Source organism: Fusarium pseudograminearum, chromosome 3 (assembly GCF_000303195.2).
Source record: "Fusarium pseudograminearum CS3096 chromosome 3, whole genome shotgun sequence".
Taxonomy (NCBI): domain Eukaryota; kingdom Fungi; phylum Ascomycota; class Sordariomycetes; order Hypocreales; family Nectriaceae; genus Fusarium; species Fusarium pseudograminearum.
The window spans coordinates 1,461,303-1,484,571 of record NC_031953.1 but is presented as its reverse complement, the minus strand read 5'-3'; the positions used below and the strand labels follow the sequence as shown (position 1 = coordinate 1,484,571).

General features: G+C 49.7%; 11 protein-coding genes across 11 annotated transcripts; 6 read left to right on the top strand and 5 right to left on the bottom strand.

Annotated features, from left to right (window-relative positions):
• Window positions 1-249: 249 nt before the first annotated feature.
• Window positions 250-1,245, top strand: FPSE_07292 (uncharacterized protein; the record flags this gene model as incomplete). The annotated part of the gene is made up of 1 exon (XM_009260410.1): window positions 250-1,245. One exon carries the CDS (start codon window positions 250-252, stop codon window positions 1,243-1,245), a length of 996 nt encoding a protein of 331 aa, XP_009258685.1.
• A 1,194-nt stretch (window positions 1,246-2,439) lies between these two features.
• FPSE_07293 (uncharacterized protein) lies at window positions 2,440-3,440 on the top strand (the record flags this gene model as incomplete). The annotated part of the gene is made up of 3 exons (XM_009260411.1): window positions 2,440-2,455; window positions 2,514-2,811; window positions 2,867-3,440. 3 exons carry the CDS (start codon window positions 2,440-2,442, stop codon window positions 3,438-3,440), a joined length of 888 nt encoding a protein of 295 aa, XP_009258686.1.
• An 803-nt stretch (window positions 3,441-4,243) lies between these two features.
• FPSE_07294 (uncharacterized protein) lies at window positions 4,244-4,858 on the top strand (the record flags this gene model as incomplete). The annotated part of the gene is made up of 1 exon (XM_009260412.1): window positions 4,244-4,858. One exon carries the CDS (start codon window positions 4,244-4,246, stop codon window positions 4,856-4,858), a length of 615 nt encoding a protein of 204 aa, XP_009258687.1.
• Window positions 4,859-5,149: 291 nt separating this feature from the next.
• FPSE_07295 (uncharacterized protein) lies at window positions 5,150-7,648 on the bottom strand (the record flags this gene model as incomplete). Its single annotated transcript, XM_009260413.1, has 6 exons — window positions 5,150-5,267; window positions 5,322-7,226; window positions 7,280-7,294; window positions 7,347-7,398; window positions 7,451-7,474; window positions 7,534-7,648. The coding sequence occupies 6 exons, from the start codon at window positions 7,646-7,648 to the stop codon at window positions 5,150-5,152; spliced, it is 2,229 nt and encodes a 742-aa protein (XP_009258688.1).
• Window positions 7,649-8,184: 536 nt separating this feature from the next.
• FPSE_07296 (uncharacterized protein) lies at window positions 8,185-10,163 on the bottom strand (the record flags this gene model as incomplete). The annotated part of the gene is made up of 2 exons (XM_009260414.1): window positions 8,185-9,111; window positions 9,159-10,163. The coding sequence occupies 2 exons, from the start codon at window positions 10,161-10,163 to the stop codon at window positions 8,185-8,187; spliced, it is 1,932 nt and encodes a 643-aa protein (XP_009258689.1).
• A 463-nt stretch (window positions 10,164-10,626) lies between these two features.
• Window positions 10,627-11,274, bottom strand: FPSE_07297 (uncharacterized protein; the record flags this gene model as incomplete). The annotated part of the gene is made up of 1 exon (XM_009260415.1): window positions 10,627-11,274. One exon carries the CDS (start codon window positions 11,272-11,274, stop codon window positions 10,627-10,629), a length of 648 nt encoding a protein of 215 aa, XP_009258690.1.
• Window positions 11,275-12,438: 1,164 nt separating this feature from the next.
• Window positions 12,439-14,928, top strand: FPSE_07298 (uncharacterized protein; the record flags this gene model as incomplete). Its single annotated transcript, XM_009260416.1, has 1 exon — window positions 12,439-14,928. The coding sequence occupies one exon, from the start codon at window positions 12,439-12,441 to the stop codon at window positions 14,926-14,928; it is 2,490 nt and encodes an 829-aa protein (XP_009258691.1).
• A 449-nt stretch (window positions 14,929-15,377) lies between these two features.
• Window positions 15,378-15,854, bottom strand: FPSE_07299 (uncharacterized protein; the record flags this gene model as incomplete). The annotated part of the gene is made up of 2 exons (XM_009260417.1): window positions 15,378-15,511; window positions 15,602-15,854. 2 exons carry the CDS (start codon window positions 15,852-15,854, stop codon window positions 15,378-15,380), a joined length of 387 nt encoding a protein of 128 aa, XP_009258692.1.
• An 848-nt stretch (window positions 15,855-16,702) lies between these two features.
• On the top strand, window positions 16,703-17,801 carry FPSE_07300 (uncharacterized protein; the record flags this gene model as incomplete). Its single annotated transcript, XM_009260418.1, has 2 exons — window positions 16,703-16,770; window positions 16,919-17,801. The coding sequence occupies 2 exons, from the start codon at window positions 16,703-16,705 to the stop codon at window positions 17,799-17,801; spliced, it is 951 nt and encodes a 316-aa protein (XP_009258693.1).
• Window positions 17,802-18,584: 783 nt separating this feature from the next.
• Window positions 18,585-19,334, top strand: FPSE_07301 (uncharacterized protein; the record flags this gene model as incomplete). Its single annotated transcript, XM_009260419.1, has 1 exon — window positions 18,585-19,334. One exon carries the CDS (start codon window positions 18,585-18,587, stop codon window positions 19,332-19,334), a length of 750 nt encoding a protein of 249 aa, XP_009258694.1.
• A 407-nt stretch (window positions 19,335-19,741) lies between these two features.
• FPSE_07302 (uncharacterized protein) lies at window positions 19,742-22,444 on the bottom strand (the record flags this gene model as incomplete). Its single annotated transcript, XM_009260420.1, has 4 exons — window positions 19,742-20,109; window positions 20,162-20,743; window positions 20,810-22,193; window positions 22,271-22,444. 4 exons carry the CDS (start codon window positions 22,442-22,444, stop codon window positions 19,742-19,744), a joined length of 2,508 nt encoding a protein of 835 aa, XP_009258695.1.
• Between the last annotated feature and the right edge of the window lie 825 nt (window positions 22,445-23,269).

Genomic DNA, 23,269 nt, shown 5'->3' with positions numbered 1-23,269 from the left:
TTCTCCTTCGAAAGAAAGAGAAGAAGAGGCAGAATAAAGAGACAGATACCGAATTTTCAGATGTTACAGATTGTTCGTTAGTCACTAGAAAAGTTCAGAGCAATTTTTCAGTCTGATACTCGGCATACCTCGTACCTAAGCCCTGAAGAAAAACAACGAACCCAATCACTAACATCAAAACCCGCCGATCTCGTCCAGCCTAGCTAGATCCTTCCGCTGTTTTTCTCGGCCCCCCAGCTAGGTCACGACATGTCAAAACGACCGGCAGAAGAGTCACTAGACGAGCCACGCAAGCGCGTGCAGGTTGCTACGGTTGCCTCTGTTGCGCCAGGCATTTCGCGATGGTCTTCCACAGAGATATCCGACAGCCTGCCACCTCTTCCACCAATCAATCCCGACCTGGAAGCGCAAGTCTTCAGGCACCCCGGGCTTGGACGTCCAAACTGGGAGAAGCTGGAATGGTATGGTGACGCGACACTTGAAATGATATCTACAGAATTCATATTCGAGACTTTTCCGCATCTTCCATCAGGCCGGTGCAGCCAAATCCGCGAACAGCTTGTGCGAAATGTCACACTCGCTGGGTACTACCGAGAATACGGCATGGAAAACAAAACGCAATTGCCTATAGACATTGGCAAGATGACAGTCCTGCTACAAACACAGAAGAACAACAAGGACGTCATTAAGCTTCAAGGCGATGTTTTTGAAGCATACGTTGGAGCAGTCGTCAAATCGCACCCTCAGGGAAACGCAAACGCCGTTGCTTGGCTCAAGATGCTATGGGGTCGAACAATCAAAGGTCAAATCCAGCAAGCAGAAAGTTATCAGGAAATAATAGCCCAAGCGCAACCCATCGTTACCCAGCAATCTCCTACCACGCAAGAACAATCTACGCAGCCCGAAGCCAAGGCAGTGGAACCCCTGACAGAGCGAAACGCGAAGGCTCGCCTGAGTACAGCGATCGCGGTGCCTGGAGTTAAAATCCGGTACGAGGACATGCCATGCAAGAGAAAAGATAGGGACACAGGCCTCCCGCTGTTTGCCATCGGAGTCTATCTTGATGGGTGGGGAGAGACAAACAAACACCTGGCCTTTGGTGTTGCTAAACGCAAGGCGGAAGCAGGCGGAAAGGCAGCGCTGCAAGTGTTGAAGAACGAGAAATTAATGAAAGTTTACGAAGCTAAGAAGAAGCAATGGCTGGAGGAGAAGGCGCAATCGCGCAAGGCGGAGTCAGGATCTTGACGATACGCAAATCATGGATTTCCAGTGAACAACTGAACCTGACGTTGGGAGTATAAAAAGCAAATGGTACAGGAGTCTACACTCTGCATAACACAAACTAATTTATTAATTTCGTCTCTCATGCTTTCATCGGTTACTGTAAGACCAACTTTGGGAGATAAGAGTAAACAAGTTAACACCCGCTGCCTTTCTTCATGTAATCGTAGTCATGTTGGGTCCTCAAATGTTCAGCCAATGCTGCACGTCATTAAAACTTACCAATAGAGTTAAAGTTACAGGTTATGAAGTCCTTAAAAAGCTAGCAAGGCCGCCGATCCAATGTACACACTTTACCTCTCTTCACGTGTCTCGGTTCATGAGGACACTGGATGCAGGGGGTGGCCTTCAGATCCCGAAATCTCGAACCGCTGAAAGGAGGGGAGAATAAGCTCGGTACAAGGTAAAACACGACTTGGAGGTATCTGTTTCGACGAGAGCTTGGTGAGTGGCAAAGGGACACACAGAGAGAGTGGGAAATGTAATTCAAATAATTTATGTGAGTTATACTGAGTTGTAGTAGATGCCATGCCCATGGGTACTCCGTATTGCATAGGTAGAGAATTAATTAAAGATCCATCATCTTTGTACTCTATCGAATCCATCCCCAGATGTCATCCCCTCCCCCAGGGGACGTGCCTCTGCTAGTGGAGACGGCCCTGAAAGCGTATCCTCCGAGGGCCATCCATTGGCAGGTAAACTGCCCGTTACCCGTGGGCGCCGAGGTCCTCCACAGGTCCCGGCCCAGGTCAAGATCTAACATCATTTCATCATCCAATTGCTTCTGATCGAGCGTTGATCCATCATCTTAGTTTCAAGGACCCTCCTTTCTTTTCCCAATGGAGCCATAACACACGGGCGACTAGGCGTTTCTTTGGCTGACTTTTATCTTTACACTTACTCTCTCTCACCTTAATTCTTTCTTAATACACAAGATTAAACGTTCCTTCAAATTCGAGTTTGTTGTTCTCCTTTCCATTCTTGGCTTGTGGGGTTCCGTTATCTCGGCCATCAAGCCGCGGTCCGGACGGCTCAAGGTCCGATAAAGGACCCCCATATCGAAGCTCGACTTGCACCTCGACGCAATTGCCACTTCCTCTCATCGGCCGCAACTTGCGTGTCGCGAGTCGTTTTTTTACACAAAGCATAGCCGCCAAAATGGCGGATTCAGTAGGTATGTCGTATTGTACAACCTGTGCTCAACGTGGAAGTGGTGGCTGACGTGTAATCAGATCGCGTGTTTGTACACGCTCTCAACACAGTTAAAAAGATACCCAAAACTGGCGCATCGAGGCCACCGCCGACCGATCGACTCCGACTTTATGGGCTCTATAAACAGGCAATGGAGGGTGATGTTGATGGTGTAATGGAACGTCCGACTGCTGCCTCGGGATTAGCGTCCGACGAACTTCAGCGCGAGAAAGATAAATGGGATGCGTGGAATCTACAAAAAGGATTGAGCCGAACAGAGTCAAAGAGGAGATATATCGAGGCGCTGATAGATACGATGCATCGATATGCGACCACACCGTAAGCGTTATCCATCAAATCGAACTATGCGAACCAACTAACATGGGTCGAACAGGGACGCTGAGGAACTTGTGTCAGAACTCGAATTCGTATGGAATCAGATTAAGAATAACAGTCCAAGCTCGTCATTATCGTCGCCGAGACCCAATCAATCAACTGGCGCCGGCGCACAACAACCTCCCCAAGAACCTGAACAAGCAAGCGATGGTGAAGGCCCCCTGAAAGAGTTGAGACCGATGAGCGAGTATGACGAAGCGGAACTACGATCTCAGCGACAGGTAGACCTGGAAGACGACGAAGTTGATGTACCAACTAGCGATCGAAGCAGTGGTCGCTGGCAGCGAAAGGTCGAACGAGCTTTAACCACCATGTCTGCCGAGGTAGCTGCGTTACGAGAACAAATTACGACGGGTCGAGAGTGGCGAACGAAGAAGGAGCGCAGTGTCCCAGCATGGGTGAAGTGGTTTGCCTGGTTGTTGGTCAAACACATATTTGCTGATCTCGTTATTCTGTCGGTTGTTCTATTATGGCTGAGGAAGCGCAAAGATCAACGACTCGAAGATATTGTGAGAGCGGGCGTCAGGCTCATGAGGGAATATGTTCGAAACGTTCTTCCATCACGAGGATGATAGCTCGGGACAGTCTGTTGTTCAGCGTTCCCTGTTAGCGAGGTTCATACTGAACAAATTCCCCATTCGGTTATTCGGACGCAACATCGTTGACAATCTCTCAATACGAGAGTATTGCTATCTCACAGCGAGATCTCTTGATCGATGGGATCTTTTGGGCTAGTCCAGCATGCACTCGGCCATGAATTGTATATGTGCATACGGGGAGGCCTGCTGGTATCGATCTCAGTTACCAGACAAGCACCCCAATCTTTGGATATAAGTTAATCACATTAGTATAAGGCGCTTGACGGAGTATGGGGTTAGCATTGTATTTATAGCAAGAAATGGGTGGTTATTGTGTGTCAAGGACATGTACTCGGTAGATATCATGCTTGGAGTATTATCACGAAACTACTACCTTAATTCAGCCCTGTTTACACCTTCACTAGAGTCGATCCTTTCGCTCATTTCGTATCTTCGGAATTATTAGTCTTTTTTGGTAATGTTATTTTCAAGAAACCGTATATTGCTGCCTAATAATCGAATTGCCCCTCGCAACGTTGACGCTTTGTTTACAAAATATTTTCATGATCAGGCCCATCGCGGATCCTTATTCTAGCACCTTAAATAACGTCCACTTATGCAGGTGTGGATGCAGCCATCCTCCTCTGTGTTACACCAACCCTACTCTCGTCCCTCTTCAACCACTCATCTCAAACATTAGCTGCTGTGTAGCATCAATTGCATACAGCCACAAATGATCCACGCTTTGATGAATTAGTTTCTTCAAGGCGCTACATAATCGATACATAAATAAAACTATGGCTCAGCCACCCGACCGTCCTGTTTCAGGCCCGGGTCGCTTGGAATATCCCAAGCATATCCCTGATCCGGATGGCCTCGCCATCATTCCCCCGTTACTGAGCGTCGCGCCCGCCATCTTTCGCCCCATAAGCAAAGATGAAACCTTGTGCGACATCACGTCAACGACCAAACTTGATCTTTTGCAAGCAGAGCTCGAAGGTCTCGATGCCCACGCCATCAGCACCAACGAAAACTTCCTCGCGCTGTGCATGCGCGAGCACGAGCGCATTCTTCAAGATGGACGGCGATATGAAGCCCTCGACAAGATAGAGGGTACAACTGCACCAGACATCCCACGCGGCGTTGAGCCCGAACATTTGAGCAACATGATCGCAAACATGGAAGCCAAGCTACCGCAGGATTCCCACCATGACACACCATCAAATCCCCAGTCAGAAAGGCAAAATCGATCGTTGCGCGAGTTCCAGGCCAACACTATGATGGATTTCGTGGCGCGGTCTGCCCAAATGGCGGGAACTCGGGAAGCAGAGTTGGCTGCCCATCGGGCAAGGATCGAGGCAGAAATTAAAAAAGAACAACTTGCACAGGAGCAGGCCCGCAAAGCCAACTAGGAACAGGCTTACGGACCTGCACCAGAAACTCAGCTTTCACCAGTCAAGTACGTCGACGGAGCATCAAAAGCGACATGCGACAGAAACATGTTCATGTTCCTTCCGAATATCAATCGAAAGAGAAAGATGTGAAACGGCAAAGCCCGTGGAAGTGCACATCGTAGTGAAGGGAATTAGGTATTCAACTTATCTACCTTCAGCCCTCTGTCAGACGTCCAATATGTACATACTACGAACTTGCCAGACGCATTAAAACAAAGCAGATCTTTCTATTCTTTTACCACCACCGCCCTATACGCCATACTCGACCTGACCCATAGGCTTATCTTCCTCCATACCAGGAGCCATAAAGTTTGTCCTGGCATCGCCAGTAGCCTTGGCCGCTGAGCAACGAGCCATTGTGGGAGAGCTAAAGAGATTGTTAGTAGGAAATTCAAGTACACGATAAATCAAGTTTACATACCTTCGTGAGATAACATCTGTGAAGTAAAAGTTGTCGATAACCTTCTTGAGGGGAGCTCCGGAAACCTTGGCACCCTTGTTCTGGTCCACAAGCTGAACCTTGCTCAGGGCAGGGAGGGCGACGGGCTCAACAACGTCGTATGCGGCCAGAGCAGGGCTGATTTCAACCATGCGGTCTCGGACCATGGCGACGTCATCGTAAGGAAGGGGAGCGCCAAGGAACTCGCTGGCAGCTCGAAGGATCTTCCAGTCAGTTCGCGAGGCACCAGGCAGAGAAGTGGCAGCTCGGGTCATTTGGACACGACCCTCGGTGTTAATGTAAGTACCGGCCTTCTCAGTGTAAGCAGCACCAGGGAGAACGATATCAGCGATCTGAGCACCCTTGTCACCGTGGTGACCCTGGTAAACGACGAAAGCATCCTTGGGGATATCGGCCTCGTTGACATCGTCGGCACCAAGGAGCCAGACGAACTTGGGCTTGGTCTGGGCAACCTCAGCAGAGGGAGTAGTGAAGCCGACCTCGAAAGCGCCAGCACGAGAAGCCTCACGCTGGAGAACGTTGTAACCTTGCCACTCCTCAGTTCGGAAGTTGGAGGCGTGCTTGTCGACAAAGGTACCAATGGTCTCGTAGTAAGCCTTGGCATCAGCGTGGTCAGTGACACCAGAGCCGACGATGATCATAGGTCGCTTGGCGTTCTTCAGGGTCTCGCCGAAAGGACCGGAGAGAGCAGTCTTGAGAGCAGCGTGGTCGGCACCGAAGTGCTCGAACTCAAAGGTGGAGTCAAATGTCTCACCAACAAGACCGATCTCGAGGTCGGATCGGAGCCACTGCTTTCGGATACGGGCGTTGAGAACGGCGGCCTCGTGTCGGGGGTTACTGCCAACAATCAGGATAGCGTCGGCCTCCTCAATTCCCCAGATCTGAGAGTTGAAAAGGAAGTTGGATCGAACATCAACACCGTGGGCGAGAGGCTGGCTGCCAGTAGGCGTATCGAGAGCCAGGTTATCAGAGCCAAGCTTGTTGGCCATATCCTTGGCAACGACCAAAGACTCGACCTCAGTCAAAGCACCAGCAATGACCTTGAACTCGTTACCCTGGGGGTTCTTAATTTGGTAAGCACGGCCAATCTCGGTGAGAGCCTCTTCCCAGTCAGAGGGCTCGAAGCGACCCTCGCGGCGGACCAAAGGCATAGTAAGTCGTTGTGTCTTGAGACCATCACAAGCAAATCGGGTCTTGTCGTCGATCCACTCCTCGTTCACGTCGTCGTTAAGTCGGGGGAGAATACGCATGACCTCGAGGCCACGGGAGTCCACACGGATGTTGGAGCCGAGACCGTTAAGAACATCGATAGATTCGGTGTGCTTCAGCTCCCAGGGACGAGCTCGGAAAGCATAAGGCTTGGAGGTGAGGGCACCAACGGGGCAGAGGTCGATAACGTTACCAGACAACTCGGTGTCCAGGTTCTGTTCGAGGTATGTACCAATCTGGATATCGTTACCACGTCCAGTGGAACCCATCTCCGGGGCACCGGCAATATCGTTGGAGAATCGAATACATCGGGTGCAGTGAATACATCTGTTCATGGAAGTCTTGATCAGGGGGCCAATGTTCTTATCCTCCACAGCTCGCTTGCCGCCAACCTCGTGGAATCGGCCTCGGTCCGCTCCGTAACGCATGGACTGGTCCTGAAGATCACACTCACCACCCTGATCACAGACGGGGCAGTCGAGAGGATGGTTGGCTAGCAAGAATTCCATAACACCCTCACGGGCTTTGTGAGTAAGAGGAGAGTTGGTCTTGACAACCATACCGGGCTGTACAGGCCAAGCACATGAGGCAACGGGCTTCGGTGCCCGCTCAACCTCCACCAGACACATTCGGCAGTTACCGGCAATCATAAGCTTCCTGAAGTATTGTCAGCGATAGGTCGATCGTGGGAGGGCTCGGAGGTATCGTACTCATGGTAGCAGTATCTAGATAATGTTAGCTATGTCATCCAAACTCGCCACGACTGTCTTAACTCACCGAGGAACTGTTGAACCTGCCTTCTCGCAGGCTTGAATAAGGGCAGAGCCAGCTACAATTCTGTCAGAAGAGGTCGACCAAGCCGCTCAAGCACTAAAGCATACCTTCAATAGAGACCTTCTTTCCATCTAGCAACAATATTAGCCTTCCTTGGACCTTCAATGGCTCTATACACAAAGATGCTCACCAATTGTCAGCTCCACCTCGGCCGGGCGCTGGCTTGTCGTCGCGAAGGTTCGCGAGACATTGACGGCCCGCCGACTCGTCCGCCAAGCCGAACGTGCTAAGGTATTTCGGAGCATCGCGTCGCCTTGACGGAGGGAAGATGAATATAATTACAGGGTTCGCTGGAGGCGAATATATGCTCAGTCGTTGACGTCTAGGAAGGGAACCTGCTGTTCGGGTGATGGATTTAGTGGCGCTAGCCCGCGATTAATTTATGTTAATGCTAATTGGTCGGCATCTTTTTACGTCTGCCTCAGGCCGCAGCCTCAGACCCAATACCACTTATTCCACAATTCGCGCCGAGATTTTCGAATTTTTTTCTTTCTTCTACCAAATTAAATTGTATACGGGCACATTTTATTGTAGGTGAGCTTGCGCGACAGGACTGCTTCGGCAGAACTGTTGCTTCAGTCGGGTCTACCTCTATCTTGTGTTCAAGATGAATATTTTTTACGCCGTTTATGGAAGCATGGGAGAGTAACCAATCTCCATGACCGCTGCCTCTTACCGCCGGTCGTAACATACCACCAAATCTTAGGATAGCTTGTAGATTTTGCGCGTCACACGCAACTGTACGTGTGTGTTCATTTACTAGGGACTATTCTATCTCTGCTCATGAGCTGCAGCTGCACTGCATAGCTCGCTCGGATTGAGGGGGATCATCCGTCCATCGCAGTTCCTCGTCTTTGTTGCCGGTGTACGTCTTTCCGTCGAAAGTTTCGCCGTCCCAGCGATCTTCGAACGGGTTGAGGGCCATTTGCATGACACGGTTCAACACGTCTCGTTCGCCGTCTTTTTCTACGCGCTGGATGAGTTCGTCAAGAATCCAACCGCGAGGCACGAAGTTGGGGTTCACCCTCTTCATCGCGTCGATTCTCTCAAGGTCCTTTGCGTCTGATACGTTGTCCCCCTCGTCCTTCCAATCCTCAATGATGCGCTCCCGCCAACTCTCTAGCCAGATGGCAAGGCGTGCTCGGGCATCTTCTTCAGTTGTAATGGTGGGAGGACCTTCTTTGTGGAAGAAAACTGACGCCGTCTCCTTGCGGGCTTCTTCAGTGGCCAAATCCTGCAGCTTGATATTGCTGAGACGACGGAAGAAGTGATGGAAGTCAAGCTCCAAAGCTTCCATGGTGTCTAGAGCTTCGCTAAAAAGCACCTCAAAATCTTTGTCCTTTTGCGTTTTGAGACCTAAGCGAGTGGTCATAAGTCGCTTGTACTCTGCAAGGAACACAGCTTTATACTCTTCTCCAGCTTGCGTGATGAGCTTCTCAGCTCGTGCGACAATCCCTTCTTCTTGCTCTTTCTTGACGCCTTCTGTGACAAAGGTTTCATGGTCGACACCTGCCCCCGCTCCCATGAGCTCGCCGATGGCCTCGCCAAAGCGAACAAGGTTCCACCAGATAATAGTAGGCTGGTTTCTATAACTATAACGGAGCGCATAATCGTCGTGGTTCGGTGTGTACGCCGGGTCGAAATTGTCCATAAAAGCAAATGGACCAAAGTCTATCGACAGTCCATAAATGGAGGTGTTGTCTGTGTTCTGATATACGTTAGCGCTATGTCGATAAGCCAATACAGGTTACTTACCAGGACACCATTCATGAACCCGTAAGCTTGCCAGTGAGCCACCACTTTGGCATTGCGACGAACGACCTCGCGGTAGAACCTCGTAAAGCGATTCTCCTCGGAACCATCTGTGCCCTCAATGGTGTCGGCAGCTACCCCACGGTTGGGTGCTGGAGAAACAACAGGCTTGTCCGGATCTTCTAGCCGACCAGGCAATTTATCCCAGCCGCCGAAAACATCCTCTGCAATGTATGTGGCAAGCTGTCTAATCAATTTACGATCTCCTCTCGCACGCAGAATGTCAAAGTTACCGAGGCGTATCCAGGACTGTGCAAACCGTAAAACGATGGCACCTGGCTCAATCCGCTCTCGACGAACCTTGGAATCCGGCAGCAGCGTGAGCGATAGAGCTCTGGTGGTGGGGATGTTAAGAGCGTTGAGCGCCTCTGAAACAACAAACTCTCTGATACTGGAACGCAGAACGGCCTTTCCATCGGCAAATCGCGAGTAAGGTGTCAGACCGGCACCCTTGAGTTGAAGCTCGTAGCGTTCGCCCGAAGCAGGATTGGTTGACTCGAAGAGGGAGATAGCTCTGCCATCACCAAGCTGACCAGCCCACTGTCCGAATTGGAATCCTCCATAACATTGCGCCCAGGGATAGCCACCTTCGAGCTTTTCTTCGTCCCAACCATACAACTTGTTGCCCGCTACCATCTGTTTGAAGTTTTCTGTTGTTTCTTCTCCAGACTTGATTCCCAGGTCGTGCAGAGCGGCTGGACTGACAGCCAGAAGCTCCGGATCTTTCTGTTCTTCGGGACGCACCCAGGTAAATGCGGCATTGCGCACTTGTCGGGGACCTATCTGATCTCGAGGAGTCTTATGAGAGTCGGCGGGTGTCGGGAACATGGAATCGGCAGGAAGGGATTCGGTGAAGTGCCATGACTTGGGGAGGTCCTCGAGTGTTGCGCCTTCATGCCCAGACGCAGACGACAATGCGCCATTGCCGTTGGAAATGTGAGCAGCCATTTGTTTGATTCGTCGTAGATGTGAGGTTGGTTGTGAGCGCGGTACAGCTCTGCGGAGGGCGTTTCGACAGAGCATCAACGGCAGAAAATTATGTATGGGGAGGAGATGAGATTAAAATAAATATTCATGCATTTGGGATCATTTGCTGTAAGGATATAGAAAGGTGCAGTCCCATTGCCTCATCAATGATAATAAGTTGTGACAATTTGCTGACAAAGTGGCAATTGTCAACGGTTACGGTCGTCTATCTTGACATCACCTCGGAGTTTCGGCGTCGGACCCCACCATCGGTCTTTCTGACAGCTAAAACCCCCACTAGTTCGGTCCTGTGTAAAACGGAACCGGCCGGCGATTTAACTTCACTTTACTTCCGTTCTTTGGTCGGGATGAGAACAGTCCCAAGTCTGGCTTCACGTATATTTGACAGGGCATAGTCGGCGAAACCATGCACGAGACTCAATGTTTATGGGAGATCACCAAAATATCTGCGTCTAATGAAGTCCATCTTCCACTCATCCGGCATGGGTGTTACGAACTGATCGACCACATCCGCCCAGAATAGGTTGTTTGGGTTCACACACTTCGCTGTGGTATATTCCCAGTATTTTGGAAACCATCCTGCCGTCTCCCAGTCTATTATACCTACAACTCTATCCCCACGAACCAGAATATTGAGGCTGCTCAGGTCGCCATGGGTGAGGACTAGTTTGTTTTCTGCTTGCCGGTAGAAGTCAAAGAGTTCAATAAGGTCAGGGTATTTGGTGTAGTCGGCGTCCCAGGGAATATTATTGACCAGCGCTTCATGGAACTCACGAACGCTGGCGTAGGGGCCCCAGTAGAGCTGCGACGGTAGCCGGCAGTCGTAGAAAGGCCCGCCTTCGACACTGCTAACCTTTGTACCTTCGGGGGGTGTGACAGAGCGAAGCTCGGTGATCATACCACGCAATTGCTCCAGGATTCGTTCTTTTGATTCATCCGAGCGGCTTGTCCAGCCATTCGCCGCCGTTTGCCCCTTGATATGCTGCATCACAATATACGATGTTCCCTTATGGATGAAAGCGTAATGTACTTTGGGGACAGGAATAGGCGTGTGGTTGGCGACGAATTGCATGGCGAAGGCTTCGGACAAGGTCCCATTTTGTCTAGTCTTGATGCAAATGTCAGAAATGTGAAAAAGGCCAACCTGTTTTGGCAAAAGTCTTCGCAATGTCTTGTGACGAATTGCTTTGACAAGGACAATAATGAGTGATCGGACGATTGGCCCTGGCGTCGGCAACGCTGGTGTTGGAGACGCCATCAAGCACTGAGCGAAGGGAATTTAGTGTAAAGTAAAGCGAAGCTGGATTCTTGCAGTATTGATACGCGACACAGTCCCTGATAAGCGTGATAGCATTACATGGTATCGTGAACGAAGGACAACAATGGAATCGATGTACGGACAGAGCACACCGCGGAATGTCCGCAGGGTTTAGATTGCGACCACGTGATAACAGTGCCTACAAGCAGTTCAAGGGACCGAAGCAAGGGAACTTGGGACGGATATAAAACTGGCACGCTTCATTCCATGGAAAACGGTTTGGCATTTGAATGAATTAAAAAGACATGATTCATTTAAGGCTTCCCCTCATGAATGATGGGGTTTTTGAGAGTTGGCAGTCAAGACGACAACTTACTGCCACTAGAAATAGGTACACAGAGACAATGCGCGACGCAGCGATACGATAATGTCCTGAATTTGAAAAGGGTGAAAGCAAAAGAGAAGAGTTGATCCGGTCAAGATTTACAAAACAATGAATGAAATATACCCAAGAGGAGTATTGCAGGAAAGACCGAGTTTAAGGTGCTGTTCTAAGCGGCTATCAGCAGGGATCCTTAAAATGGATATCTACCTCTTGATAGGCAATTCAGTCATTTTCTCCATCGATTACGAGCATATCAGCATGATGTGATCATAGATTCATGTTCTTTTCTGACATTCCAAAAAGACTCAAATTAAATCAACAGCAACAAGTCAAACTTTAACAGTTTCGCCATCCGATCACCTGATGATCAACTAACTCAACGTCCGCAAGTGCTGTGGCTTCAACGGCTTCGATTCCGAGTCAGCTCCGGTTTGTGGCGGCAAAAGATTTCGAATTTCTGTATCCAACGCCGAGATCGAAGTTTATTGTATTTTGTTATCTTCTATCCACACAACGACATCTTTACTGGAGTCTTTTTTGTCCTTTCCAAACTCACCTAAATAATCTTGATACATTGACTCTCTACCCAAATTATGGCCACAGGCCCTGAACCCTCGGCCAAACAGCCGAAGCGGATTCTCTTCATTGACGCCTATGACTCGTTCACAAATAATATTGTCTCCCTTCTCCGAACACTTCTCGGCGCAGAAATATTCGTCATAAGGATTGATCTTTCGGTCATCGATAGACTGGATGAGAATGATGTACCTGCAAGATGGACAGAGCAGGAGTTTCTCGATAATCTCTCTCAGTTCGACGCCGTAGTTTGCGGCCCCGGCCCCGGATCTCCGCTTAACCCGGAAGACGTCGGAGCTTTCAATCTGCTCTGGAGTCTACCTGAGCATCGTGAATTGCCCGTTTTGGGTATTTGTCTTGGCTTCCAGAGTCTCCTGGCTGCGCATGGCGGAGCTGTGAGGAGACTGAAGAGAGGTTTACATGGCATGGTGAGAGAGATTGAGCATCAAGGAGAAGACATCTTTCGTGAAGTGCCACCCTTCAAGGCCACTTTATATCACAGCTTATGTGTTGACATCGGCCAGTACAGCGATGAATGGCAGGAAAAGAATCGCTGGAATCCTACCTCCGAGTTTGCACCTTTGGCCTGGGCAACAGAGTTCAGAGATGATGGTCGACGCGAACAGATTCTCCAGGGCGTGCGACTTCTCAGAAAGCCATTCTGGGGTCTTCAGTATCATCCTGAATCTGTGTGCACTGAAAAGAACGCACATGGTGTACTTATCAACTGGTTCAAAGCTGCCCTTCAGTGGAACAAGAACCACGGCCGACATGTACAGGGGCCATTACTGGAAATCCAGACTCTCTCACCACCAAACCATTTAGAGTCTGCGGCTGCGCACAAGGAACGGCTTTCGGGAGACTGGTGGTCGACGTCACATGGCGAAACGACGTCCTTGCGAGACTTTGCCAAATCAGCAGAGTACACGCACAATGCGATTCCTTTGCCCCAAGGAGTTGGTGTACCAGAAATCGTCGAGGCGCTAGAATTAGCTGACGGAGAGTCTGTCATCCTAGACTCATCAAGCTCAAAGAACGGCGATGCGTTGGCTCTGAACAGCATTATCGCTCTCGAGGTCGAAGAAGCATTACGAGTTGAGTACAAAGTCTTGGATGACTTTGTAACAGTTCGACTTCCGTGTACAGCTGAGGGCAAAGACGCGACTGAGACGGTCAGTCTGGAAAACGGCGCCGTCAAAGTATGGGAGATCATCTCGAATTTTTGGGAGAGACGAAGCTATCCCTCTGGATTTGATCAGTCAACCTCCGCCTTCAAAGGCGGTTTCATGGGCTTCATCACCTACGAAATGGGCTTGCATGGCCTTGAGAAAAAGATGGTACCAGAGGATAGGGGTCATGCGAGACCTGATATTTGCTTGGCATGGGTAACAAAGAGCATTGTTCTGGATCATCGAGCTGGTGTGGCATACGTCCAAAATTTGAAGACCAGAGGATCAGATGACCAATGGCTTGAAAGAATGACGGAAAGAATTCAACGATGTCTCTCTCAAAGACCATCCAACACAAGCAACGGACATAGCAACGGTAATCCTGTTCAGCACAAGCGAGTCAACATCACGACACCACAACCCGATAGATATGAAGAACAGGTTCGAGTCTGTCAAGACTTCATCGCAGCAGGAGAGTCTTATGAACTTTGCCTAACATCACAAACAACCATGGAGAGGCCTCGTTCTCGCAACAATGGGAGAAGTCCTTGGCATATTTACCAGACACTCAGAAGTCGACAGCCAGCCCCTTTCGGATCATTCATCCGACTTGGTGGCGCTACAATGCTCAGCTGTTCCCCTGAGCGTTTTATGCGGCACGACAGTAACGGACTTTGCTCAATGAGACCAATGAAGGGCACCGTTCGCAAGTCGGAAGCTGTTTCTACACTGGCACAGGCCGAAAAGATTCTGCATGTACCCAAGGAAGTGGCCGAGAATCTCATGATCGTCGATCTCGTGCGACACGACTTACATGGTGTCTGTGGTGTTGGCCATGTTACAGTCCCCGATTTGATGAAGGTGGAAGAGTATGCCACCGTCTTCCAGATGATTACAGTTGTAAATGGTCAACTTCCTGGACGCAATGGCAACAAGCCCCGTGGTGCTCGTCGAAGCAGCTTTGATTCGCACTGCCCATATACCGGCCTGGATGCTCTCGCAGCAGCTCTTCCTCCTGGAAGTATGACGGGGGCGCCAAAGAAGCGCAGTTGCGAACTTCTACAGGTTATTGAGGGTCACCACGAGCGAAGTTTGTACTCTGGTGTCGTTGGATACATGGATGTCACTGGTGCAGGAGACTGGAGTGTCACAATTCGCACTATGTTCCGGTGGGACGACGAAGAGGCTCCCGCTGAAGAAGGCGAGACGGAGCCCAGAGAAGTCTGGAGGATCGGGGCTGGAGGTGCGGTGACCATTCTCAGCACCCCTGAGGGAGAAAGAGATGAGATGTTTACCAAACTTGCTGGTCCCATGGGCGTATTCAGAGACGCCGCTTGAGTGCCAGTTCTAAAAGCAAAATATAGGTTGGATTAGACGGTTGGGAAGGATAGGCGCAGTATTTAACTTGGGACATGATACCTCAACGTACACATCGTCGGAGTTTTGGGTTGGATTTCAACAACATAGAAAGGGAAACGCAAACATTACAAAGAGCAGAAATAATACGATTTATATGGCGCCCACAAATACACACTGACGACCGCCTATGGCCATATTATTGCCATGTCGGAAGTCAAAGAACCCTCTTTGTGAGTAACCGAGAACCCTGTTTAAAACCCCGCTGAATGCCAATACGACTCCTTTGTCTTCTGTGATCATACACGCGTTGTACAGGTTTTATGCTAGCAATTACCCTCCTCTTTTCTGCAAGGCTACATGCCTCATCAGTCGTTATTCCGTGATTTCGATTTATCCTGACTTCACACGTTGCTGCCACGCGCGCGCGCCTAGAAATCTTGCTCCTCGTGGAAGAACATGCCGAAGCTGACAATGGTTCCGTAAATCAGTAGACCGCCGATTATAGACATAACCATGGCTTGGACTTCGATGAGGCCGGAGTGTGCGAGGACGACGGGTAGAGCTACGCAAGAGTTAGCCACGTGAACAATCTAAGTTCCATTGAAACCAGCGCCGTAAAACCGGTTCGGCAAGGAACACTAAGAAAACTTACCAATTCCCATAACAACAAAGAATCCTGTAAAGAAACGTCCGAGATCTAGAACCGCAGCACCGGAGCTCTCGACAAAATCATCGGGGTTGGCGCAGTGTCCGCAGATCCAGTTGGGAATGGGCGCAATGACATAGGTGGCAACGACGAGCAGAGGATAGTAGACCTTCCACAGCGCGCAGGACAGGATAACGAGGAGGAATCCGACGGCGAGCACGAAGGAGAGTGCGATGATGGTTTTGAGACCGGCAGACATCTTGGGCGATGGTGTTTATGTTTGACTGGTATGCAACAGTGTCGACGAACGAGACTCCCCGCGGGGAGAGGACAAAGAGATCTTATCGGTCGAAGTGGGAGGATCGAGTCGGGGTGCGACAAAGCGACTAATTTCGTCAAGTCTGACAAACGAGAATTTGTTGATGGTGAGTTACGCGGCTAAGCAGGCTAAGTTCCAAAGGTGATACTATCGCAGCTGTCATGGTACGTACTACAGGTGACGCAGAGCCGCGGCGCAACCGGTTCGGAGAAACCAGCGTCCGGAACGCAGCCACAATCTGTGCTATCATGTTAGTGGTTAGCCAACTGAAGGGGAAATGAAATACAGATATGGTTTGCCTTATGAGAAGCCTGAGTTTACGAGTCTATACTAAGGATGATTATTTTGCTGTCTGTTAGTCTAAATCACTTACATAGAGCTTCGTACAAGTATTGGTAGGATCATGATGCTCATTAAGTGTGATGGGTGTTGCGCTGTTGAAGCTTTAGGTTGAGAATCCTAAATAGGTGATTGGCCCACTGTTGATGTGGCGTCGTGAGCGCCAGTGCTGGAGCAGCCAGAGATAAGATAGCGGGACGAAATTCTAGTAAATTAGCCTGAAATTTTTCTACTCACCATCCTCTACTGCGTCGAATCGCAAACATCTACCAACTTCAAAACCTCGGTCATTCTTGGTTTTGAACGGACTCTGAGTCTCTTGGGTCTATAGAAACTCTATTTGGAGTTTCTTTCTTTTGCGCACTTCCCAGCGCTATAATTACGACAAAACACCATCAACCTCTTCTGTGTCGTATCGCGAACTATCGCCAACTTCAACATTTCTCACAATGGCGTCCGACGAGATTGTTTGGAACATTATCAACGGCAATGGTGGATTCTGCTCTTACAGACTTAAGTAAGCTGCCCCTGTACCCGTTGTTCTTCCCTCCTCGACCCTTAAGATTCGACGAGACACAGTATAGACGACCTGCTGTCCCCGGTCTTGCAATCTCACGAAGGTTACATGAGATACATGATAACAAACATACTAACCTCTACAACAGAACCCCTCATGTGAAAGCACAAAATGCCTTCTGTCGTAACGAATACAACCACAGTGGCTTGTGTAACCGCCAGTCGTGTCCTCTCGCCAACTCCCGCTATGCCACGATTCGAGAAGAGAACGGCCGCATTTATCTAGCCATGAAAACGGTAGAAAGATCACATTTGCCGAGCAAATTATGGGAAAAGCGCTTGTTGTCTCGTTCTTATAGTGAAGCTCTCAAGCAACTGGATGAGTTGTTGATCTATTGGCCCAAGTATATGATCCACAGGTGCAAGCAACGTCTTACACGCCTGACACAAGTCCAAATCCGCATGCGTCGCATTGCAGCCGAGGATGAACGATTGGGCGAGAAGCTGGTGCCGAAGATGGCACCCAAGATCAAGCATCGTGAGCGGGCCCGTGAGCGCAAGGCCGAGGCAGCTGCCAAACTCGAGCGCACCATTGAGCGTGAGCTCGTCGAACGCCTACGACAGGGAGCCTACGGTGACCAGCCCCTCAACGTCAGCGAGCACATCTGGAAGAAGGTCCTCAACGCCATGGAGCGTGAAGGCGGGGGCGAGCGTGACACCGATATGGACAAGGGTCTCGATGAGAACGGCGAGGAGATCGAGTGGAGCGAAGATGAGGAGGAAGACAACCTTGAGAAGGAGGTCGAGTACGTTTCCGACATTGGCGAGAGCGATGACGAGCTCGGCGACCTTGAGGAGTGGCTCGGCAGCGACGACGATGAGGAGAACGAGGAGGAAGAGGACAGCGAAGAGTCCGAGAGCGAGAAGTCCGGCAACAAGCGAAAGCGTGGACGGGCCATCAAGATGAAGAACAAGAAGCCCAGACAGGAGGAGAAGGAGAAGCTGATGCTGACCAACGATCTGTCATGGTAATTGCTCTTGTACAAAGTAAAGCCTCGGCGTTTGCGGAGTTTGCGTTTCCTAAGCAAGATGAAATGAAAATGGGGAGAAGGAAAGAAAAAAGCATCATGATGGATGGTCTTCACTTTGCACCATCTGGGACACATTGCGGTACACTAGTCTACTTTATTTCTGCTGAGCTGGTTTGCTTGGTAGTTTACAGACACCAAATAGACTGCCATCTGATTATTCTCATTGACTCGATTGTGATTCTTCACTAAAACTAAACATATCAGTGTCAAACTAAACTAAGTTTCAAAACAAAGTCTTACACAGACAGGACTCTTGCTCCACCACCAAGTCCTATGTTCGTTTACCTCTGAAATGCCCCGCCCAAGCGCAGCGCATGATTAGCTCAGGCAGCTGTGAAACTTCCCCAGCCCACTTGCATTGCATTATCCAAGAATCCCTGCGTCACTTTCACCTCCAACTCAACTCTCCCCTCTTTAAACTCGCCAACCTTGATCTCTTTTCTCGACCCTTGCAACAACCCTCTAATCCTCCTTATAACCAACCCATAGTTAGCAGCTGGCTGCATATTCATTCCGATTGCGACAGCCTTGAACCAACTGCGCTTATCGTCGCATGCTTCACCTGCTCCGACTCAATCTGACGCTCAGGACATCGATACTCCTTAAATCGACTGCGAACGAACGCGACACGCCCAACTTGTAGCTTTTGAAGCACTTATCGATGCGAAAACACTCGATTATATTGTTTAAGGAATCATTATCATAAGATAAAACATATTACATCATGGCATCTTGGTACTCCAACCTCGTTCAAAAGACGTCTTCTCAAATCTCTTCTCTCCGCCAGAACCTCCTTTCAGGCGAACAAGACGGCGATACCGAAGATGACACTCATGTCTGCCGCGTCCTTCGCGGCTACTACACCGAAAAGGGCCGCCCCTTTCCCTCATGGCTGCCACCCGACCCCAAGGCCCCAGCTCAGCAACCCGTCCAGCCCATGATGACACCACAGGCTGGTCAGCGTTTCGGTGCCCAAGGACAGCAGCAGCATGCGGGTCTTAGCAGTCTCTGGGATAACGGTCCTCAGCAACCGCAGCAACAAGCTCCCCAGAGTCTTCGTGCCGGAGGTGGGCGAACACCCGCGTCGCTACAACCAGGGGGCGGCGATGTATCTCGGCGGCCATTACCAAGTCAGCAGCGTGGAGGAAGCTATCAAAGCACAGGTGGTCAACTCGGTAGGCCCGAAACAGCCAGTGTTCCGCCTGGAGGTGCTGCTACTGGAGGAGGGTCTGCGCAGGATAGACTACGACAAAGGCTCTGGGGCGGTGGATCCCGTACGACGAGTCCACAGGCTGGGAGTCAAGGGCCATTCCAACCTCCAGCTGGTAACAACGGAGGCGGAGGCGGAGGCGGTGCTTATGAGGACCGATTTGGGCCAGGCGGAATGTATGACCAGGCAAGCAGCGGCGGCGGCGGTGGTGGTAGCGCTGGTCTGAGGAGAGGATTACCCAGTGGACCACGAGGCTACAGATAAAGAGGACCTCCTTTGAAGAAGGCGACATATGCGTACAAAGTTGGAAGAGTGAAGACCCTGCCTGTTGGATGACTGGCGTTCACGTTTCTTGAAAGGATAGAAAGGCGTTTTACAAGATAATAATGGACTTTTACTTTCTTAATAATCATGTTTGAAACAGTAAATTGTAGAAATATATACTATAATCTTGCAGGGGCTTCCGCTTCGATTTAGAGACCGAAAAATAAAATATAAGATAGCATACCCCTTGGCAGTAAGTAAAGCCGTTCAAAAATAAAGCAAAGGTGCTGAATTTCCCATAATACCACTAACTCCCTGCATAAATTGATTAACAGCTCAGCAAAACAACCTGTCGAAGCGTAAAAGCACACTTGACCAACAAAACATAGGTAACTCAACCCTGGAGGTTACTTGTTCGGCATGCCGTCACCGTTCTGAGCCACGGCCGTCCTAGGGAGCACTTCTACCTCCTTACTCAATAGCTTGCGCAACTCAGGGGTAATTGTCTTTGGCTGTGGAGGTGCCTCGGGCTCTTTAGCTTTACCCTTGGCAGGTGTCTTGCCGTCCTTTGTCTTGCCGTCCTTTGTCTTGCCGTCCTTTGAGGGCCCTGACTCTGCTGATTCTGAAGAACCAGAGGAGTTCTTGGGATTGAATCGGGGAGCAGGGAAGTTTTGCTTCTTGTCAACAGCATCAACAAGTCTTTGGAATCTCTTGAAGAGACTTTCTGCCCTGATGAGAGTTGCTTCGAGGTCGATTGTGGTGGAGAGCTCGTTGACTAGAGATGGTTAGCATGTAACCCATACGCTCAGTGGGATGCCAATACTCACTATACTTAAGCACCTCGTCAAAGTGCTGCAGATGCTCCATAATAACATCGCGATGTCTCTCGAGGATTGCCAACGCGATAAAAAGGTGGAAATTGGCACTCATATAATCCGTCCACAAGCCTTCCCATAATCTTAAGACATCCAGCCATTCAAACTCACGTTTGTACCACACCAGAATCATTCGGAAGAAAAAGAAGAAGTTGGTGCTGTCGGCCTTTTGAAGATGGTTCCAGAGTACGGGATCCATGAACTGGACGAGTTGATCAAGCGTCAAGAGCTGGTTGCGCATGCCGGATTGATCACGTAGGAAGTTGCGTTCCATACGCTCCATGAACTTCTGAAAGCCCCAAAAAGCCACAGCATCGTCCTGAATTACAGCGTAGATGGGTGCCAGCAGATCCGACATTCCCTGAACGTAACCAAGATCCTTGTTGTACTCGTTGTAGGTCAGGAGCATTTCCTTCATTTGCTCAAGATGGACGTTGGTGCCGACTTCGGCAAATGGTGAACTTGGGTCAGGATGGGGTGTATCCTCGCCCATGAAGATGGGCACGTGGCGATCGGTTCTATGAACATCCTTTTCTGTAGAAATCATAAAGTCAGTAAAATGCTTGGTGGAGAAAGACCGAGAGATAGTGAGCAACTTACCGATCCGACTCTTTTGCTCGCGCCACCACTCTCCTGTCTCGCCCTCACCTCCATCGCCCGCAAGTCTCTCCCACCATGACAGCTTAAGTTTGTAATAGTGATCACGTAAGGAGGCTATTTGCGCCTTTCTCTCATCGGCAGTGCTGTACCACTCGTAAACACCCAGAAGGAAGAGCCAGGCTTCCTTTCGGACTCCATCATCAGGATCTAAGCCTCCGTGGAAAACTCGTTCCTTTACTTCGTCGATTGTGACTGATAACCGTCCAGTAGTGGGATCGAAGAAGGTGTTCCATTCCTTCATTGTCACTACCTTTCGGCGCTCTTCAAGGGACAAGTTGCTGGCGCCTTCTAGAAGCTCAAACTCGCCAACGTCGGTATCTTCAAGCTCCATCACGTCGTTCGCGGACCATATCCTCTGTCTCCGATCGCGATCACTTTGCTCCTGGATGCCCATGGCCCAGCGAGCTAGGTAAATTCTGGCGCTGTCGAACTCATCCTGGAGAGTCTGAACTTCTGGATTCCTCAGCAGTCGTCTCACTTGTGGTGGCAAATTCGGGTTCTCGACAATATCTTGAGCCGCTCTTCGCGTGAATGTGGTAACTTTACTGAACTTCTCCATGAGGTTCCAGCCAGTCTCCTTGATTAACTTGACAAATGGGTCCATCTCGGCATCTTTGCTGGAAGGTCCGCCCGCACTGCGCTGCTGTGCTCCTGTTGAAGTGTCCTGGTTGCCGATTTGCGATGCGTTGGAGGTAAGTTTATGTCCAAAGGCTTCGCTATCCTCCTTTGACGGCTCGATCAAGTATATGTTTGGCTCGGCGCCGGATCGTTCAATCTTGACATAACGACGCAGCCACTTGACAACTTCGTCACCACCCCAGAACATCTGTCCCGATTCTCCAAAGGGATCAAATGTGTCGCGAGCGATCTTCTTCTTTTGGAGCATCGTACTTTGGCACTCATTGTCGTGGAAGAATAGGGCGGGGAAACTGTCGCCCGCACGGGAGTTGATGATGACGGATCCATACCACCAACCAAGGCTGGGAGGGCGAACAAGAAGCGAGTATACAGCATTTACGGGGATCGCAAAGGCATATCCTCCAACAGAACCGACATGGCTCGTAACGGTCGGTGGGGGAGGTACCAAGTAAGACTGTTTAGGAGGCGAGTCTCCGTCGCAAAGGTCGACCTTGACGTAGATGCTAGCAGAGTCGCCGAGTGAAGACTCAGGGATCCAAGCGAGGAGTAGGTCCGAGGCAGCGATCTTTTGTGAATCGTGGGAAGAAGATGAAGAAGGGCGCTCTTCATGGTGTCCTCTTTGCTGGAGAAGTGCGACATATCCCGGGATGTTATCCTTTGAAGATGGTGTTGGGTGGACATAGACCTGCGATTGTCAGCTGCTGTTCGCTGTTGTCCCAAATGCGACGTCTAGTGTGATGTGTGGACTCGAGGAATGCTCACCTTGCTCTTGGAAAAGAGAAGTTTCACACCTCTTCCTGTCTCTTCATTTCTAATAGTGTTGTATTCGCCCTCCTCATCGTCGCTCAGCGCATAGAAGCTGTTTGATGGTGATGCAGATCGTTGCGCAGACTGCTGTGGCGGGGCATCAGCTGCCCCAGAGTTCTGCTGCGACATGGCGAGAAGTTGAGCTCTTGGCTCCGAGTTGATAAGTGATGTATCTGGTATTATTCACTTGACTTTTGTAACACAAATAAAGTTCGTATAAGAAAGAAGGAGTGTTTAAATGGTCACGTTGGAAAAGAATGCATGTTCTCAAGGTCGAGGTGGCATGTGAGTATATGCAAGCAAGCACGAAGGCAGAGGCAGGTGCTGTCTCTTGCCCAAATGGATCACAGATGACGACGTGCCCCGCCACAGACAGCTCCCCACTTTAGGCGTGTTAGTGGAGGTACTTTAGCTCGTGGCTGAGTTGGTCTGCAAACAGAGCGTTTCTATATGGGACACAAGTACCCTTGTTCTGCTGGCCTTAACAGAACGTTTAGGCAGAGGAAATAATATCACCAACGAGCGTCGTCACAGGCATACGGAATGGGTTTGAGTGGCTTCACACCACGTCCTGCGAATACGTACATGTCTACGTATGAGGGGTTGACTACTAAGAGATGAGATAAACTTGATTTACAGGAAGAGGAATGGGACCATTTAGATTATACCTAATTAAACGTAGTTTATCTTGTTCATTTGTCTTTAACCTAAACTTGACCTCAAAACCTGCTACCCTAGATGTCCATAAATTCATTCGGCAAGCAAAGAAATGAATAAAATTCAATCATAGATTATAGATCTTAAAAATCAAGATCGCTCCTCTTATGGTCTTATTGACCTCAAAAACCTGCTGCAAAAGGTATCCAACTGATGGTAGGGTATGTCTGCCTACATCTATACTCCATCCTTGTGCTGGTGGTATTCATAACTTCCTTCAGACAAGCGTTATCATTA